Below are 19,745 nucleotides of genomic sequence, written 5' to 3'. Positions count from 1 at the left end.
AACTCAGCCTTTCATCCTTCCGAGGTCGATAAATGAGCACCACACACCGTGGGAAGTAATGAGCAGCGCTCAGATGCCTGAGGGATCCTAGAGCTATATAAATGCTAAATTATTAAATTATTAAATTATTACTGTCTTGCAGGACCCATTACTCGGTGCAAAAATAGCAGAATGCTCTGTGGCCCTTCAGAGCAAACTGACTGAAAAGCTGGAAACAATATAGGTCCTGCTTTCTAGTAAGTGTATGGAGGGTGAAGCAGGTATAGTGGGCACGGCTGATGGCGCTCATCTCCATTCAAACTCAAAATGTGTGTTTTTTCTGACCACTTCAGCATCTCCTGGAGTGGACTATTCTGCTCAGAATATGAGCGATTTCCTGGAAGTCCAGAACCGCAGAGGGAATTGCTTTAGTCCAATACCATCCACCCGGAGGGAATTCTTGGAAGTCCAGTAACTCTGGGGTGCAATCTATCACGTCACTCACGTGTCAGTCTGCAGAAAAATCTGTAGCATTCCCCAAAGCCTGCAGCCCCCGAGAAGCCGTGACAAGATCGGTTATTAATGAAAAGGAGAACACAGGGACTGCCAGCCCATATTCCATCCAGCCCTTCTTTTTAGACACACGAGCCATAATCTTCGACGTAACCTTTTCTCGCTCAGAACAGATTCCTACGAGCAACCCACCTACAACAGAAAAATTAAAGGCAGGAGATGTCAGGTGCATACCATGAGCAGATTTTACGAACCAAAAACCCAGGAAATTTTGTGAAGTCAAAAAATGGGCATAAAACAAGGACATCAAATTCTGAAAAATATATATGAGAACGGCTCAACCCCCATCATGGCACAGAGTCTACAGCAGGAGTGCTGGCACATGAGAGCTTTTTTGATATTCCAACAAAATGTGTTTCTTTGGATTCACCCTGATGTTATAATTATTTCAACCATTCAGGGGCAATTTGTACAGCTTAATCCTTTTCAGGAGATGTCTATTTTTCTAGAGTATTTGGGTGCACTTATGATGATGATGGTGGCACAGTAAACCAATATTGTGTGCACATTCTCTGTCACCGCCATGCCTTCAAATAGGTCCCTCGGGTCGGCAGAGTCTTGGGAAAGGAGTGAGGAGACCAGGGAGGAACAGGAATAGACGTGAGCAGCTACATATTGTAGAGATCTATTCTATGTGCTTCTGTGCTGCCACCTTTTAATGTTCCCACCAGCCCCCTCCATCACCTGGTTCATGCATCGTCCATAATGGCTATTCTCCAATATGGCTAAGCCCCAGCAATGGGACTGTTCCGCCTACCAGGTGAGACTGCGTTCTGTACTTCTAAGCACTATGCTCGTTCACAAATAAAAACAAAATGCAAAATAAAATACTGCGTGTGCCACTTTGAGCCAATCTAATTCCTCTGACCAGAATGGACAGTGATTATTCACAAATAGAAAGTATTTATTTTGTGCTTGCTTGAGAGGGGAAGGTGGGTCAGGGTGACTTCAATGTCCAACTTGCCAGCTAAATCTTCCTTCGGGGAATGAAAAACATTCAGTTAAAGCGCTTTAGCCTCTTCTTCCTCAGAATGAGTTTGCTGCATTTTATTCACATACCTGATCGGTAACTCTTAGGCCCTGATTCACAGAGCATTTTCCAATGTGTTTTGCCATTATACAACTCTTCTGTGAATTGGGCCCTTAGTAGCAGGCAGCATTCAGAAAGTGAGTTTCCCCCCTGTGGACCACAAACTTGGCATCTTCTTGCAATATTATTACTCAATACTAACAACATCTTGATAAGTGTTGCTGCAAAAAATTAAGAAGAATCAAGTAGAAACTACGCTGTTCACCTAAGCTAAATGGCTAAAACTCTTTCGACATGACTAACTTGAAATGCTTTTTTTTTTTTTTTAAATATCCCATTTTCTTTTTATGAACCTAAAAGCCAGGAATGGTGAATTATTTCACACCAGACATTGGAAAACTAGAGCTCTCCTTAAACTGTCCTCTAGATCTTACTAAATTTAAGACATGGACAAGCCCAGAAGAACCTTAGTGATAACCCCAACTGCTTGCAGCCATTATTTGACCAACGTATGCATCTTCTTGTTATGAGTAAAATACAGTATTTAAAGTGCGTACCATGAGTTTGCGGCGTTCATTGGAAAATTCCACTAATAGAACTCTGATCTCCGCCCGCTATGCTACAAGAGTATACCTGTTACGGATCTAGCTCAGCTGGTTGGATTAGGGGGGGCGCCAACAATGCTTCCCGCCTGGGGTGCAATCTGGTGTAAGACCGGCCCTGAGCCAAGGAAGCACGCAGAAACGTGCGGATGGTTCAACCTCTATTACTCACCTCTATCCTCTCTGGGCTACTCCCCTTCCTTCCACATGACGTACATGATGTGGGCTTCCCGCACAACAGGGCCGAGGCCCCGGTGCAGGAGACTATGATGCACCACGTGGTGAATGCAGTAATGGAGGGTGGGGAGAAGGGGGGGGGGTCTCTTCGCCTTCCCTGCGCTCAGACACGAGAAGTACACTTTGCAGTCGTAAGCATCTCCCCACCATCAGTCCTGGTTCTGCCATTCGGGTCTATACACCAGCTGAGAGCTGACTAGCGCCTACTTTTAGCCTCGATGCGCTTGGTTAGCTGGAAAACCCTGCTATCAGGAGCTACTATTGACTGCCTTGGCCCACGGGTGCCATACTAAGGGGACATCAACTCTGGACATGTGTATAAAGCACAATTTGGAATATATCGGTAAGAGCTTTGAAATATTGTGGGTCATATGATATCCACTGCAGGAATCTATATCTGCGGTACACTGGTTGGCCCCACCGACGCCGCATGTATCTTTCATGTGTAGCACCAGGCAGCGCTTGTGCGGCAGCATGTATGCATTTCTTCTGGCAGGCAGCGCCTTAGTCTTCAGTAACCTTGATCAATGTTTTACTTTTTGGGGCAGGTGCGAGAAGACTGTTTTGTGAAGGAACTCTTTGCCTGGTGTTGGATTGTGTAAGCTGTGTGCACAAACATATAGGTATTGTATTTGGCGACATTTCCTGTTCCCGCAGGCTACTGCCAACCTTTGTGTATAATCCCTGGCCTGCAGGCACACATTCTCTCAGCACAATGCCTCATTCACAAGGTTCAAACTAACATTACACTGCAGCTGGCCAGCGGCTCGGCTGCAACTTTAAAGCAAATCCCAGATCTGGTGGCACATTTCTTTACACGCACACAATATGCTTTATAAAGAAATATTTATTGTGTGGGTATAGTTTCCTTTCCTAATGCATCAAGTATGGTGCAGGTTTTGGCACACAAATGTGGCCAAATAGCACGATCTAATCTTCTTAGTGCCAGATCGCTGGCATCACGACTCATACCTTTCGCCTGGCCCTACGTGACCGAGAGCTCATACTTGTAGAAGTGTGCACCTATACATTCTGTGCTAGAACAGTACCAGCAACAATGCAGTCTGGCTTCAATGCCTCCTGCCAGGGTTCTTGTAAGACTTGCTTGTGGATCCACACAACTCCAGTCTCCCACACATTAGAACGTGATCAAAATCCTGCCTGTGCTGTGGAAAAAGGCCCCCTTCTTTCTGGCACTAATGTCAAGTATACTCGACTTTCTAGCCCCCAAGTGACTTGGGGTCTCGCCCACATGGCCATAATCTCCATCTCTCCTCTAGTGGGGCTGGAGGGGGAGAGAATATTCTTTCAAAGTTGGGAAAATCAAATAGGGTACTAGACATCCAAAAGCAGCGCCACATCGTGCACCCAGGCTACCACCAATTCCATATTCTTCTCACCACCTAAAGCACAAGAAAAAGAAGCGATCTGTATCCTTGGCGCTCGGCCGTTCTTGTCAGACATTTTAGTACTGCTTTTTTTGTCATAGCACCTGTGCATCTGCTGTTTGCTAGGAAAGGGTGCATTTTGTGGGAGAAGGAGGATTTTGAAGAACCCCATGAATTGAGGAGAAAAGTCCCTCTCTCTGGAGTGTTCGGCGAATATGTGCTAACATTTCCTTTCTTCTTCATTCTTAGTATTCAACGGAACTTAAGAAACTCTACTGCCAAATTGCCAAGACGTGTCCTATCCAGATCAAGGTGATGACTCCCCCGCCACAGGGTGCTGTGATCCGCGCAATGCCAGTTTACAAGAAGGCAGAGCATGTGACGGAGGTGGTCAAGCGCTGCCCCAATCACGAGCTTAGTCGAGAGTTCAACGAGGGTACGGTCTGCTCCTTATATATATCTTGATATCAATTGGCTGTGACTTCAGGGGGCGGAGATGCATGCAACGTCCACAATATCGTAAAATGGATGCTACCTGCTTGGCAGGGAGGCGGGAGGCCAGGGCAGGCTGCAGAGAGCCGCCATTTACCTTATGCACTCAAATTCCACATTGATGGCATCCCATTTTCCTCATAGCCATATGCTGATCCACCCTCTACCCCTCACACCCATATTCTGATTCCTCTACTCTGCACACCTCACAGCCATATGCTGTTCCCCCTGCTTCACACCCTCCTCCTAGCCATATGCTTATTCTCCCTACTCCACACCCTCCTAGCCATATGCCGATTCCCCTACTCTGCACCCTTCCTCATAGCAAGATGCTGATTTCTGCCTCTCTGCACCCATCCTCATAGCCAGATGTGGATTCCTCCCTCTCTGCAACCTTGTCATAGCTAGATGCGTATTCCCCCACTCGGCACCCTCCTCCTAGCCACATGCTGATTTCCCCCACTCGGCACCCTCCTCCTAGCCACATGCTGATTTCCCCCACTCGGCACCCTCCTCCTAGCCACATGCTGATTTCCCCCACTCGGCACCCTCTTCCTAGCCACATGCTGATTTCCCGCACTCGGCACCCTCCTCCTAGCCACATGCTGATTTCCCCCACTCGGCACCCTCCTCCTAGCCACATGCTGATTTTCCGCACTCTGCACCCTCCTCCTAGCCACATGCTGATTTCCCCCACTCGGCACCCTCCTCCTAGCCACATGCTGATTTCCCCCACTCGGCGCCCTCCTCCTAGCCACATGCTGATTTCCCCCACTCTGCGCCCTACTCATAGCCATATTCCGCTTACCCCTGTCAAGGTCCTATGCCGATTGCCCCACTCGTCACTGAACATCATGTTTGAGAAACCCTTTGTTCATTCATCATAATCTGTTGGTAGGAAGGGATACATGTCATGCGGCTAGTCGATGGATTAATTGTATAATGTATCTTCAGTTGCTTGGCTTCAAAATTGATATTTTCTCTGTGCAATGAAATTCTGCAGTAATGGGTGCATTTTTCGTGGTGGGCACAGGGGTAATATTTTCATGTTAGCTGACCTGTTGGCGGATTGTCTCCTTGCTTTAGGGCAGATTGCACCTCCCAGCCACCTGATTCGCGTGGAAGGTAACAGCCATGCACAGTATGTGGAAGACCCCATCACTGGAAGGCAGAGTGTATTGGTCCCCTACGAACCACCACAGGTAAAAGCACTTTCCAGTTCAGACATGATCTAATCTTATGTATGCCATTGTGTTGCTAATTCTGGCCCCACATCAGTAGACTAGCAATGCCAACTTTCATGTGTCACCCCAGGTTGACCCCTTTTAAGGTTATCCTCTGGTATATTCTTCAGTGACAGAGAGAAAGTTTGCCTAGAACAGTATCCCTTTGGCTCCCAAGGATTGCAGAGTCAGGGTTGTTCCCCCTAGTTCACAGTAGCGATGCAGGCTGCAGTAGTCTGCTGTGGGTTACTAACCCACATCATGCACTGGGAGAGGTGGAACAAGCTGCAGCGTTGGCGCGGCCTCACACAGAAATCCATCCATCCCTGCCACAGGGATTGATTCAATGATGTACCGCTCAGAGTTTGCAAGATGGTGCAAGACATGAACCAGAAAAGGGAGGAAGAAATCCTTCCACGTAAAGCTGTGCGGTTTATAATGAGCACAAATGCAGGGGCCCAGAGCTAATGCACACGTGGCAGCTGGTTAGCGAGAGACCACAGGCTTCCCATTGGCCTCGGACAGGCCCAGGAGGAAGGCAGTGTTGGAGGAGGAGAGAAATGGGCGCTGATCTGTCGTGCGAGCGTGTGCATTTGTGTGTCAGCCCACTCAAGCCTTCGTGTTGTCCACCAGGATGGCAGTTGAGTCGCTTGTCATCTTGAAGCCCCCTTACACACCTGTGTCATGCAACATTGAGGAAGGCTGCATGCTGCAGAATTCAATCCTCTTACTGCACATATCACAGGTGCATTTTGAGTTGTATAGAAAACACATTATTTTCTTTCTCCCAAATGTGCAGGTTGGCACGGAGTTCACCACCATTTTATACAATTTCATGTGCAACAGCAGCTGCGTCGGTGGCATGAACCGACGGCCCATTCTGATCATCGTGACACTAGAAACGCGAGAGTAAGTGGTGGGATGAGAGGTTGGGGGCTTCCTGCAATGTGTTTATGATAAGACTTCTTCATAATGTTTGATGCCGATGTAACATATTTAATGGGTGTGCTGCAGGAGTTAGTTGCAGCTCATCTGGACGCATTCAATCCACGCAAAAAACATGCTTAAATTATGTATTATCCTGGGTTGTACAAACCTTATACAAACAAAATAAACATTACAAACCGATTCGAATGTTAGAATGTTTACAAAGTGTACAAGACAACACTATTAAATGGCTTTATGACTTTAATTTTGGATGCAATTGTACGATGCTCATGGATGCGATTGAATAGTTTTGTTATTTGAGTGTGTCACAGTTTATAACGCGGTCACACCCAAGTCAGGGATCTCCTTTCCCCACAATGAATGTGGCACACAGTAAAGCACTTTGAGTTTTTGTTTGGTTCACTTTGGTAAGGCCTCCAACCCGTCTCGCAACCAACCCCAACAAGTACCCGGTGCCACAAGGGACTAGGAACCAGGCCGGTGTGTATTCAAAATATATATATATATTTATTGATTTATTTCAACCAAATATCACAAATATAACAGCCACCAATGCTGTGTCAACACAAGAACAAAAATGACTTTTGTAAAGCACCAACACGGATATGCAGTCACAATTGTTTCCTTTTAAATCACCCACCAATGCAGAAAAAGAACAGTTCAACACACACAGTGATTGTAGGTTTGAGTCAGAATACTGTTTTCCCAGCAACCCTCACCGTCCAAACATCAATTAAACTTAACTCCTCTGAATGGAGGGCCAGTGGCAGAGAGTGGGAACACTATGGGGAAAACCGTGTTTGGGGATTTTAATTAGAGAAAATATGAAAGGAAAGCAATGGGAAATTCGTTTTGCTACACCCAACAATAACAGGTAGGGTTTTGGGGTTTTGGTCAGAGCACAATGGGGAGGAAAAGGGGCAATTTCGTTTTGCACCTTGCATATGTAAAGGCACTACCAGGCTGCACGCTTCGGAGTTAAAATGAAGGGGCTCAATGGGGAATGTTCGTTTTTACACCCTGCACACATGTGGGAGCAGGGTTTTGGGATGGATTCTTCTGACAAATCTTTGTGTATACTGGCTCATAGGGGAATTTATTTACTGTAATCAAATATGCTAGGGATTTACACAGACAAACAGGATATTTTTCAATGGGGAAATAACTAAAACAATGCTTGAAAAATATAGGGCCTACTTAATCTGGCTTTGGGATAGTTTTAACTACAGGATAGGCCTGGAACTGGGCATCGCGGGAACAGCAGGGCACTGGTGGGGCAGCAAGGGGTTCAGTCAAGGATCTCCTCTGACTCCTCCAAGGGGTCCCAATCTCCTTCTAGTCTTTTGGTTCCTGTCTCCAATGCAAGATTTAGGCCTCTGCTGGAATGTTTCTCGCCAGATTTTAGCAGCAGGTTACCTCTCGGAATTAGTGGAAGAACTCTAGCTCTAATGCAAACGAAACTACTTATAGGGCAAATGACATCACAAACTTGTCATAATTCTCGCGAAAGGGATTGGTTGATTAACTTCCCATCTCCTACCTGTGTGATAATAGGACAATGGGATGGGGGAGTGATTTTTGGGACAGCTGTTGCAGGAGAAAGCTTCATCATCCCACTTTGACAGGTGGGCTTGGCATGTTTTAAGACTCAAAAATCTCTCAACATGGCAAATACCCTAAATGTTCAAATCTTCACATGTACAAATATATTTTTGAGAACTACATTTTAAGGCGAATCGGATAAGGTTAGTCTGAAATCTGCACACCCTTCCTATGCAGAGATGCTGTTTTTCTTCATTTACTCAGGAGCCATATCAGTGAAAAATATGCCACTTTACAGTCTACATATTAATTATTACTGGCATGCTCATACCAACTTTCACATCTCTAGGAATCGAGGGAAGGCCCAAATCACATTTTCCATAATAACTTTAGTTCTGTTTATCACACCAAAATCGTTTTAGCATGGTTAAAAGGGGATGACCGTCACCTTTAATAAAAGTCTGGAATGGCCATTGTGACATGTACGCTGCCCTTTGTATGCGATAAAATGTATTTCTCCCATTAAAAATCAAACTGCAGTACCACAGGTCTCTCTCTCTCCCCCTCGCCCCCCACCTTTCTTTTAAGTTTCATTTCTCTTTAGGCATGTGACTAGGCAGAGCCTCTCTCAGGTTTAAGTTAGCTTACCCCTTCAAGGCATGTGATGGCCCGATAAGAGCTCCTAATCAACACTTGATGGGACTTTTGACCTGGAGGTCATTCGTGCAGCATGAACAGACATGGCTTTATCTGTCCTTCACTGTGTTTTCGATCTAAAATGTGTATTTCTTTCTTGTATTTTTAAGTATTGGCTCCGATTGCTGATGACGAGCAGGCCTGTCTTCAGGACAGCAGAGGGGAGATCCTGGAGCTTAGTTTCATATGGGGAGAAATGACCGTCCATGTACCCTGCAACAAATAGCCTTTAAACTCGCACATAATTGCAATTCTGCACAGCATTTTATAAGGCTTCCACAGTTTCAACATACATGAGTGTCACTTCTAAATTGTCCATATTTATAAGGCTGTTATATGAGAACACCATGTTCACACTTTGAAAGTCTGGTGAGCATTTCTCTGAGCATACTGTCAATTTGGATGAGGGAAAAACGAAATGACATTCCTTTATTTCACATGCAATGCTCTGTTTCACTTAAGCTGCTTAGAGCAAAATATGGTATCCCATTGAAGATACTGTGCATTGCGGTTTCTTTATAGGTCAGTGCAGCTCTCCAGGGATTGTCAGCAACATGTCTTCCTTTTCCTTCCTGAATTGCATTGCGCACATCTCCACACTTTTAATTGAGGCCCACTTTCTTTCCTTGGTGACTTTAAGTTCACTAGGCCTTGTGTCCAATGACATTTCAATGCTGAACTTATTATTTCGGTGAGCATTTACAAATGACTCTGACAACTTTATTTCTGGCATCCATTCATTCCTAATAAAATAATTTAATTGATGTATATTTTTTTTCTGTATTCATTTAATGTTCTTCAATGTAAATCCATCTTTGAATTATTGCTGTATAAAATGCTTTTTGCTTTAGAAATTCTATGCATTGAAAGTGTGCATTGTGCTTCCGAGTACTGGGCGATCCTCTGCAAGCGAATGCACCCTTCTGTGCCCTAGCTAGACTGATGCCAGTGAAACCACTGTGCCATACTACACATGGAGAAGACACTCCTGTGTGATGGTTTTGGGCTTGGAGTGTGACAGAAGTAACAGAGGGGAAAGGAAACCCTCCCAAACTGAGCGGAAGTACCCTTTGGTACCCCCCCCACCCTTTCCCTGGGACTTTTGTTTGTGAACACAGTAATTTGAGAAAAAAAGTTAACTCTCCTTGCAGAATATTTCTAATGATGCCTTAAAAGCTAATTTTATTTTGGAAACCCCTGCAGAAAAGTTATAATGCACTGCCGTCCAGGGCTGCCAAGGTCTGTTGTCTTCCCTTTGATGAAAACCTCACATTGTGTCCAACCAGCTCCAGCAAATGACCAGCTCCAGACTTCATATATCAAATGTTGGCACCCACGGCAGGTGCGTCAGCCAATCTGATTGCTCCAAACACAGGCTAAATCTCACTATCCAAGCCTGGTATTGGAGCACACCATCTTCCCTTCCGTCCCCTACCCCTACCCTGCTCTCCCCACCACTCCTGACCCTCTCTGGCCCACTTACCTGAGTGCATGCAGCCCCACAGCTCTGCGGCCCTCCTCACTGCATGCCTGCACATGGCAGCCAAAGAAATAGGGGGTTCTGCATGGAGCACTGCCTGCCATTACCATGTTCAGTGTGGACATTTTGAGAGAGAGGCCATGCGCTCGCCGCAACCCATTTGCTCTCACAAAATCATTGCTCTGAGTTGGCCTTTGAGTGCTAATAGCCCTATGCACCAGTTCTGGGGCCTGGTGTTGAGGCCCTTTTCTGCCTGGACAGTTACCACCACTTGGTTCAGCCCCCAGAACGAGGGCTTACTGCTGAAAGATTAGTGTTTCTCAGAGCCCCACATTTTGCATGACAAGGGAACTGAGGCACAATGATTTACCTGAGATTGCAAAATGCAGTCAGTTGCAGATGTCTGGATCAGAGGTGGATTTTACAGGGCCACAATCAACTTATCTCGCACTCACTCAAAAAACAACCCTTCACTGCTCCCAATGAACGATGTTGAGCCCAGTTAATTTCTGGGAACACAGGATACATCCTTTCGGTTGTTCTGCTGTTTACCTGAATTCTAGTGCACACATTTGCCAAAACTAGTGAGCAATTCCAGCAAAACAGACATTTTAGTACTGTGGTCGGCATGAAAAGATCGCAGCATTACATGGCATGCTTTAATACGAATGCTGGCCAAATGACCAGCAATATGAAACGGACCCTAGACTGTCTGGGTGGACTCTCTCCAGTTCAGCCAAATATTTCATTTGTGGTTGAGCTTTCTGAATGATTTTTAAAATTAACTTCATTGTGGTGCTACATGCGATCATATTGGTGTTACGTTCTTGCTAATATATTACATTTTCCCCCCACAGCGGTCAGGTTTTGGGGCGGCGGTGTTTTGAAGCTCGTATTTGCGCCTGTCCAGGCAGGGACCGCAAAGCAGACGAGGACAGTATCCGAAAGCAGCAAGTCACGGACAACACAAAGAACGGTGATGGTACGAGCCGCCGTAAGTAGCTGGCACAGCTGAGTAAGGGGCAGTTAGGTCCTCTCTCAGCATGCCAGTGTTAAGGGGGGAGCTTAGCTCCTCAATGTTGCAGGAGTAAGGGGCAGTTAGGTCTCTCAGCATGCCAGTCTTAAGGGGGGGGAGTTTAGCTCCTCAATATTGCAGGAGTAGGGGGCAGTTGGGTACTCTCTCAGGATGCCAGTCTTAAGGGGGAGCTTAGCTCTTCAATATTGCAGGAGTAGGGGACAGTTGGGTACTCTCTCAGGATGCCAGCCTTAAGGGGGGAGCTTAGCTCTTCAATATTGCAGGAGTAGGGGGCAGTTAGGTCTCTCAGGATGCCAGTCTTAAGGGGGGGGAGCTTAGCTCCTCAATATTGCAGGAGTAAGGGGCAGTTAGGTCTCTCAGGATGCCAGTCTTAAGGGGGGAGCTTAGCTCCTCAATATTGCAGGAGTAAGGGGCAGTTAGGTCTCTCAGGATGCCAGTCTTAATGGGGGAGCTTAGCTCCTCAATATTGCAGGAGTAGGGGGAGTTGGGTCCTCTCTCAGGATGTCGGTCTTAAGACCTCCTTGAAGTGCAAGCTGTAAGGAACTTAATGCTGTGTTCTCAATATGCCAGGAGTAAGGGGACGCATATACCTTTCCCAAGATGACCGGTGTAAAAGGTAGTTTGTAGTTTTCCCAACATTTCAGGGACAGTGGACAATGTATTAGAAGTGTTAGGTGAAGAAAAATCGTAGCCAGCATGGGTATGTTGAATATTCAAAAATTAAAATTAATCCGCTTCCAGTAGGTTTATTTTCGTACAGCGCCAACATATATTGTATCGGCCCGAATTTGTGAAGGTGGTACTTTGCTATTTATAGGGTAGGTAATTGGTCTTGAGTGCTTATCAAACGTTTGTACAGGTTCCCTTTGATAAGTAATGCAGACATGTGCCAATCCCACATTACTATGACCTCTATGTATGGTAAACAGCCAGAATGACTGCCACCCGAGCACCCAGACTCTGTTCTGAACGGCTGTTAATGAATGGCTAAGGGATTCCTAGCAACTATTTGACACAAGATGTTGGTATAATCCTTGACTCGGATGGTGGTATTCAATGTAGCTAATCAACAGAGGGATCGGCATTGACTTTAAAGAACCCCAATGAAGGGTCTACTTTCCTTGTGATGTCGCCTAAAACATATCTTGAGCAAAAAACTGCAATGATGAACTTGAAATAAACGAATTTGGTCAGTAGGCCCAGAAGCTGTAGACCTGCAAGAGCTGCAAAGTATTCGGGCTGGTCTCATTGATTTGCTTTCTGTTTCAGCCACCTTCCGGCAGAGCACACACGGCATACAGATGACGTCCATCAAAAAGCGCCGAACGCCGGACGACGAAATCCTATACTTGCCTGTAAGTTAACTGCGGACTCTGCTCACTTGTTCTGCAATGTGGGGAGAGAGGACGTCTCAAAGAGCCAATACTAGTGTCCCCTAGAGTTAAAGACCTGTAACTAGGATAACTGAACCCAGTGTGAAAGCAAAGATTGGATGCACTCTACAGAAGGCATAGAGAGTGAAAGGAAACTTTGAAATAGGAAACCCAGATGGGTTGAGAGGTCCTCATTGGTCATGTCTAGCCTTTCCTTACTGGATGAACTGCAACATTTTAAGACTTTTAAAAAACCTGTATTTTTAAGAATGTAATGTGCTCGGTCCCCTGCAAAGGCGTAGGGCTCTTACCAGCTGAGACTGCACACCCCAACCGGTGCTTAAGGCTATTCGCACCCCAGGATTTCCTCCAAGGTGCTGGGTTTTTGTGCGTGAAGGGAATCTGGCGCGCGATGACAGCGCAAGCTTAATTCTACCATGTGGAAAATAAAGATGGCCACCGTGCAATATAAAAAGGAATGCAAGCCCTTTTCTATGTTGGTGGCATCGCGTTGGCCACAGTGGGCAGCAGAGGCGATTGTACCTCATGTAAGTGGACAAGGGAGGGAGAAGTAATCGAGGTGGGATGGACGCGGAGAAGCGGATGGGAGCAGGGGGGGGGCCTTGGGCAGGGGTGGCGCAAGAGGCTTCAAAAGAGCGTGGGTTTATGCTGTAGGTGCACATCTGAGTCCCTAGCCGCCTCATTGACTGTTAGCACTCACTCCCTCCCCCAGGTGCTAATATGTTAGAAGGTTAATAGTTAATACATTTATTTTTGGCAACTGTGCTGAATAAAATACGTTTTATTTGTCTACATGTCATTGAACTGTTATGTCAGTGATGATCAACTCCTGCAAACAATACAGCTTCCTTACAATTGTCCTAGGTTGTGCATGGCTTGGATTCTGCAGCTTTCTGCTGCTTCAAGTAATGGGGCCTTATTTAGCCATGCAAGGGTGCCAGATACTGTGTGTAGTTGGGGAGGAAGGGCCATGCATTGATGAGCAGATATTCGAGCCCGGGTTGAGACCTAATCACGGCCACTCCTTTGAAAACCCGGTCCCTTCTTACACTGCATTTGTTCAGCCCACTGGGGTCCTCTGTTGTACAGTGGCTATTTTTTGGCTGGAACCCTTTGCTGTGAGACAACAGACATTTTCTTCCTTCACCCGTGCAGGTGAAAAGCCGTGAAATCTATGAAGTTCTGCTGAAGATAAAGGAGTCCCTGGAGTTGATGCAGTACCTGCCCCAGCACACGATCGACACATACAGGCAGCAGCAGCAGCAACTATTACTACAGAAGCAGTGAGTACATGTCTAACCCTTTGCAAGAGAGGAGGGCCATCCGATTGGATAACGGAACACACGCCACCCCAAGGTGGTTGATCCTCTCCTTTAGCTCCCCTCGTGATGTGCCCTTACCCTTCAGGCTGCTGGGGCGGAGTGTGCCTCGAGGGGTAGTAGGTGATGAGGGTGGCCACACAGCCGCAGGTAGTCTATGTAGGGCGCAAGCAGAACGCCTTGTGCTGATTGCCCTGAAAAATTATAATATCCATCTGATTTGGCCTGTTTTTTGTTCGCCCTCAAAATGTTAAGTGACCCTCACCAGGTAGGGGTGCTTCTGTTCCTCCTTAGCTCTTTTTGCTCCTCGTGTTCTTCACAAGTGTGCCTGCATGCATGAGTTCATTTGTCTTTGCATGTAGGGTATGCAAAGCAGTGCATCGCAGAGTTGAGCTTGCATTACAATAGAAACCATAACCGGCCAATTTCAAATGTTTAAAGAAGAAAAATTGACATCGGCCCAACCATAGTGTCCGTGTCCCAAGTTTTATTTTCTTCTATGCACGATCATACTAGCCACGCACACTGGGTGCTTTTATCCAGGTCCTTGCTTTTGGCCTCACCCCTGGCCACCCTGGTTCATTGTGCGCACTGGACATGGTCTGCCGCCATACTTAGTAACCACTTTGCCCAAAGAATGGCTTTCAGGCAATTCCTGTAACATCCCAGTCACCCAATGTGCCCACTGGGCATTGCCTTCAGCCAGCCCTTCATGTAAAGGGTGTTTCAGCCATATTTACTCCCTAAAAATAGGCTAATACTCCCAGAAAATAAAAAAGAGGGAGTAAAAGTACTCCCAACAAAATGTAGGAAACAGATGCGTAAGACCTTGAGCCCCTGCTTTCACCCACACAGCTCCACGGATATGTTTGGAGCAGTAGTGCACGTAGTACCACAGGAAGAGACTTCTATTATTACTGCCTGATTGGAAGAAATAAACGTATATCTTTTAATGTGTATGAATAACTAAGTGCAAAAGAGTAATTATTACAAAAACATTTCCGTTTTCCAGTTTAAACATTTTTACTCTGTTATAAAATACTCCCATTGGGAATTGGACTGTCATTTTTACTCCCTAAAATCATTTTACTAGTAACTTTAAAAAATAGGGCGTAAAATGTTCCCACTTCCAAATCTTACTTGGACCCTACCTTTCAGCAATGTGCTGCGCACCCCTGAGCCATCAGATGTAGCAATTGGGCAAGCCATGCCGAGTGCCGTCTTTGCACGTGGCATGATCCAGGCACCCCTGAACCATCTGAATTAGCCAATCCAAGTTTGCCCTGGCATGGCCGTCAACCATGCCCCAGCCAACAGCCATTGATGCGACTGGACATGGCACCCTCGGTGTAGCCTTACGCAGTCAATGAGCTAACAGTAATGCCCCGTGCCGTTCCCACTGGGCATGGCACCCTCAGTATAGCCATAGACGGTCAATGAGATACCAGTAATGCCCCGTGCAGTTCCCACTGGGCATGGCACCCTCAGTGTAGCCATAGGCGGTCAATGAGCTACCAGTAATGCCCCGTGCAGTTCCCACTGGACATGGCACCCTCAGTATAGCCATAGGCGGTCAATGAGCTACCAGTAATGCCCCGTGCAGTTCCCATTGGGCATGGCACCCTCAGTATAGCCTAACGCGGTCAATGAGCTACCAGTAATGCCCCATGCAATTCCCACTGGGTATGGACCCTCAGTATAGCCTTAGGCAGTCGATGAGCTACCTGTAATGCACAATGCAGTTCCCACTGGGCATGGCACCCTCAGTATAGCCATAATGAGCTACCAGTAATGCCCCGTGCAGTTCCCACTGGGCATGGCACCCTCAGTATAGCCATAGGTGATCAATGAGCTACCAGTAATGCCCCGTGCAGTTCCCACTGGGCATGGCACCCTCAGTATAGCCATAGGTGATCAATGAGCTACCAGTAATGCCCCGTGCAGTTCCCACTGGGCATGGCACCCTCAGCATAGCTACAGGTCATGTCTTAGGCCTTTCACTCAAAGGTTTGGCATCAAAGAGCATAGCATTGTTGTGCTTCTTCACACCCGATGGGGAAAGAGACCGGCTGTGACAGTAGATGGCAGCCCTGGCGGCCTCTGAGAAGCATGTGGTGCTCTGGCTTCTATGGTGGGGAAAGAGACCGGCTGTGGCAGTAGAGCAGCCCTGGTGGCCTCTGAGAAGCATGTGGTGCTCTGGCTTCTAGGGTGGGGAAAGAGACCGGCTGTGACAGTAGATGGCAGCCCTGGCGGCCTCTGAGAAGCCTGTGATGCTCTGGCTTCTATGGTGGGGAAAGAGACCGGCTGTGGCAGTAGAGCAGCCCTGGTGGCCTCTGAGAAGCATGTGGTGCTCTGGCTTCTAGGGTGGGGAAAGAGACCGGCTGTGACAGTAGATGGCAGCCCTGGCGGCCTCTGAGAAGCCTGTGATGCTCTGGCTTCTATGGTGGGGAAAGAGACCGGCTGTGGCAGTAGAGCAGCCCTGGTGGCCTCTGAGAAGCATGTGGTGCTTTGGCTTCTAGGTTGGGCAAAGAGACCGGCTGTGAAAGTAGAACAGCCCTGGCGGGCCTCTGAGAAGCGTGTGATGCTCTGGCTTCTAGGGTGGGGAAAGAGACCGGCTGTGATAGTAGATGGCAGCCCTGGCGGCCTCTGAGAAGCTTGTGATGCCCTGGCTGCTAGGGTGGGTAGCCTTACACGGTCAATGAGCTAACAGTAATGCCCCGTGCAGTTCCCACTGGGCATGGCACCCTCAGTATAGCCATAGACGGTCAATGAGATACCAGTAATGCCCCGTGCAGTTCCCACTGGGCATGGCACCCTCAGTATAGCCATAAGCGGTCAATGAGCTACCAGTAATGCCCCGTGCAGTTGCCACTGGGCATGGCACCCTCAGTATAGCCATAAGCGGTCAATGAGCTACCAGTAATGCCCCGTGCAGTTGCCACTGGGCATGGCACCCTCAGTATAGCCTTACGCGGTGAATGAGCTACCAGTAATGCCCCGTGCAGTTCCCACTGGGCATGGCACCCTCAGTATAGCCTTACGCAGTCGATGAGCTACCATTAATGCCCTGTGCAGTTCCCACTGGGCATGGCACCCTCAGTATAGCCATAGGTGATCAATGAGCTACCAGTAATGCCCCGTGCAGTTCCCACTGGGCATGGCACCCTCAGTATAGCCTTACGCAGTCGATGAGCTACCATTAATGCCCTGTGCAGTTCCCACTGGGCATGGCACCCTCAGTATAGCCTTAGGCAGTCGATGAGCTACCTGTAATGCCCCGTGCAGTTCCCACTGGGCATGGCACCCTCAGTATAGCCATAGGTGATCAATGAGCTACCAGTAATGCCCCGTGCAGTTCCCACTGGGCATGGCACCCTCAGTATAGCCTTACGCAGTCGATGAGCTACCATTAATGCCCTGTGCAGTTCCCACTGGGCATGGCACCCTCAGTATAGCCATAGGTGATCAATGAGCTACCAGTAATGCCCCGTGCAGTTCCCACTGGGCATGGCACCCTCAGTATAGCCTTACGCAGTCGATGAGCTACCATTAATGCCCTGTGCAGTTCCCACTGGGCATGGCACCCTCAGTATAGCCTTAGGCAGTCGATGAGCTACCTGTAATGCCCCGTGCAGTTCCCACTGGGCATGGCACCCTCAGTATAGCCATAGGTGATCAATGAGCTACCAGTAATGCCCCGTGCAGTTCCCACTGGGCATGGCACCCTCAGTATAGCTACAGGTCATGTCTTAGGCCTTTCACTCAAAAGGTTTGGCATCAAAGAGCATAGCATTGTTGTGCTTCTTCACACCTGATGGGGAAAGAGACCAGCTGTGGCAGTAGAGCAGCCCTGGCGGCCTCTGAGAAGCTTGTGGTGCTCTGGCTTCTAGGGTGGGGGAAAGAGACCGGCTGTGACAGTAGATGGCAGCCCTGGCGGCCTCTGAGAAGCCTGTGATGCTCTGGCTTCTATGGTGGGGAAAGAGACCAGCTGTGGCAGTAGAGCAGCCCTGGTGGCCTCTGAGAAGCATGTGGTGCTCTGGCTTCTAGGGTGGGGAAAGAGACCGGCTGTGACAGTAGAGCATCCCTGGTGGCCTCTGAGAAGCATGTGGTGCTCTGGCTTCTAGGGTGGGGAAAGTGACCGGCTGTGACAGTAGATGGCAGCCCTGGCGGCCTCTGAGAAGCATGTGGTGCTCTGGCTTCTAGGGTTGGGAAAGAGACCGGCTGTGACAGTAGAGCAGCCCTGGTGGCCTCTGAGAAGCATGTGGTGCTCTGGCTTCTAGGGTGGGGAAAGAGACCGGCTGTGACAGTAGAAGAACCCTGGTGGCCTCTGAGAAGCGTGTGATGCTCTGGCTTCTAGGGTTGGGAAAGTGACCGGCTGTGACAGTAGATGGCAGCCCTGGCGGCCTCTGAGAAGCATGTGGTGCTCTGGCTTCTAGGGTTGGGAAAGAGACCGGCTGTGACAGTAGAGCAGCCCTGGTGGCCTCTGAGAAGCATGTGGTGCTCTGGCTTCTAGGGTGGGGAAAGTGACTGGCTGTGACAGTAGATGGCAGCCCTGGCGGCCTCTGAGAAGCTTGTGGTGCTCTGGCTTCTAGGGTGGGGGAAAGAGACCGGCTGTGACAGTAGAGCAGCCCCGGCGGCCTCTGAGAAGCGTGTGATGCTCTGGCTTCTAGGGTGGGGAAAGAGACCGGCTGTGACAGTAGAAGAACCCTGGCGGGCCTCTGAGAAGCGTGTGATGCTCTGGCTTCTAGGGTGGGGGAAAGAGACCGGCTGTGACAGTAGAGCAGCCCTGGTGGCCTCTGAGAAGCGTGTGATGCTCTGGCTTCTAGGGTTGGGAAAGTGACCGGCTGTGACAGTAGATGGCAGCCCCGGTGGGCCTCTGAGAAGCTTGTGGTGCTCTGGCTTCTAGGGGCTGATGGGGCTTGATTGGAGTGAGTCCGGCACTCAGCCATTGCCTCGGAGAGGCTGGTGCAGTGTCGCTCAGATGCCAGTTTTATTAGTGCCATTCGAAGCATCCTAAGGGCACTTAGTGTTATTTTCTCGCCTCAAGGCGTCTATCAGATGGAGTATTTGGAATAAGCCTAAAAGGTGATGTTATCCCTGTGCTGCTCCATGAAAGAATTCCGTAGGTGGATGCGGATTTTGTGGGACTGGAACGTGCATTGATTGCTGACACCCGTCCGGCCCCTTCTGCAGATGTGAGCTGGTCTAACAGAGAACTTCTTATCATTGATTCTAAATGTTTAAAGTTTGGTGGTCACAGGTTTTATCAGGGAAGTTCCTTGTGAAATAAAAGTGCAAACAAAGTGGGTTTGTTCAAATTCAGACAAATAATGGGCACTTGCCTTGCGGTCCTAGAGACGGATAAGAATCTTTCAAGAAGCTTGCTCGCTGAAGATGTGCTGTGGCTCTCTAAAAACCACGCATCACTATAGTGAATACATATTAGTGAAAAAGTTCTCCATAGTGGATAATGTTTACCTGATAATACGCCTCCACCTTGCATGACACAAAATATGACCCCTCTTCCAAGCCTCACGTGACTAATCTGCAGCGTCTCATGTCCTCCCACAGCCAATAAGCAGGAGTGGTTCTGTGTGCTCTTGCCACCAGCCACCACTGCAACACATTTCTGCAGATTCCATCACCACAGAACGTTCCCAAAAAAGTGTAAAAGTGTTTATACAAATAGAGGGAAATCTTTTTGGAAAACAAATGAAAAGAACGCATTGTTTAAGCTTGAAAAATAGCCTTTGCATGTAACTTTTTTTGATGAACTAACACCAGTATGAGTCTTTCTGAGGGCAAT

At 48.0% G+C, this 19,745-nt stretch overlaps 1 protein-coding gene across 8 annotated transcripts in view; it reads left to right on the top strand.

Annotated features, from left to right (window-relative positions):
• Positions 1-19,745, top strand: part of TP63 (tumor protein p63) — a 1,032,286-nt gene that overhangs the window by 976,360 nt on the left and 36,181 nt on the right. For 5 of the 8 annotated variants that reach the window (XM_069617457.1, XM_069617459.1, XM_069617461.1 and 2 more), the window contains 6 exons: positions 4,059-4,245; positions 5,388-5,503; positions 6,324-6,433; positions 11,048-11,184; positions 12,496-12,581; positions 13,776-13,903. In XM_069617457.1, the coding sequence (XP_069473558.1) occupies positions 4,059-4,245; positions 5,388-5,503; positions 6,324-6,433; positions 11,048-11,184; positions 12,496-12,581; positions 13,776-13,903 (764 nt within the window). The remainder of the gene's footprint in view (positions 1-4,058; positions 4,246-5,387; positions 5,504-6,323; positions 6,434-11,047; positions 11,185-12,495; positions 12,582-13,775; positions 13,904-19,745) is intronic. The other 3 variants (XM_069617458.1, XM_069617460.1, XM_069617462.1) reach the window with 1 other exon arrangement.

Source organism: Ambystoma mexicanum, chromosome 10 (assembly GCF_040938575.1).
Source record: "Ambystoma mexicanum isolate Mex_15411 chromosome 10, UKY_AmexF1_1, whole genome shotgun sequence".
Classification (NCBI taxonomy): Eukaryota; Metazoa; Chordata; class Amphibia; order Caudata; family Ambystomatidae; genus Ambystoma; species Ambystoma mexicanum.
Note: the sequence above shows the minus strand (reverse complement) of the source record. Positions and strands in the feature narration are given on the sequence as shown.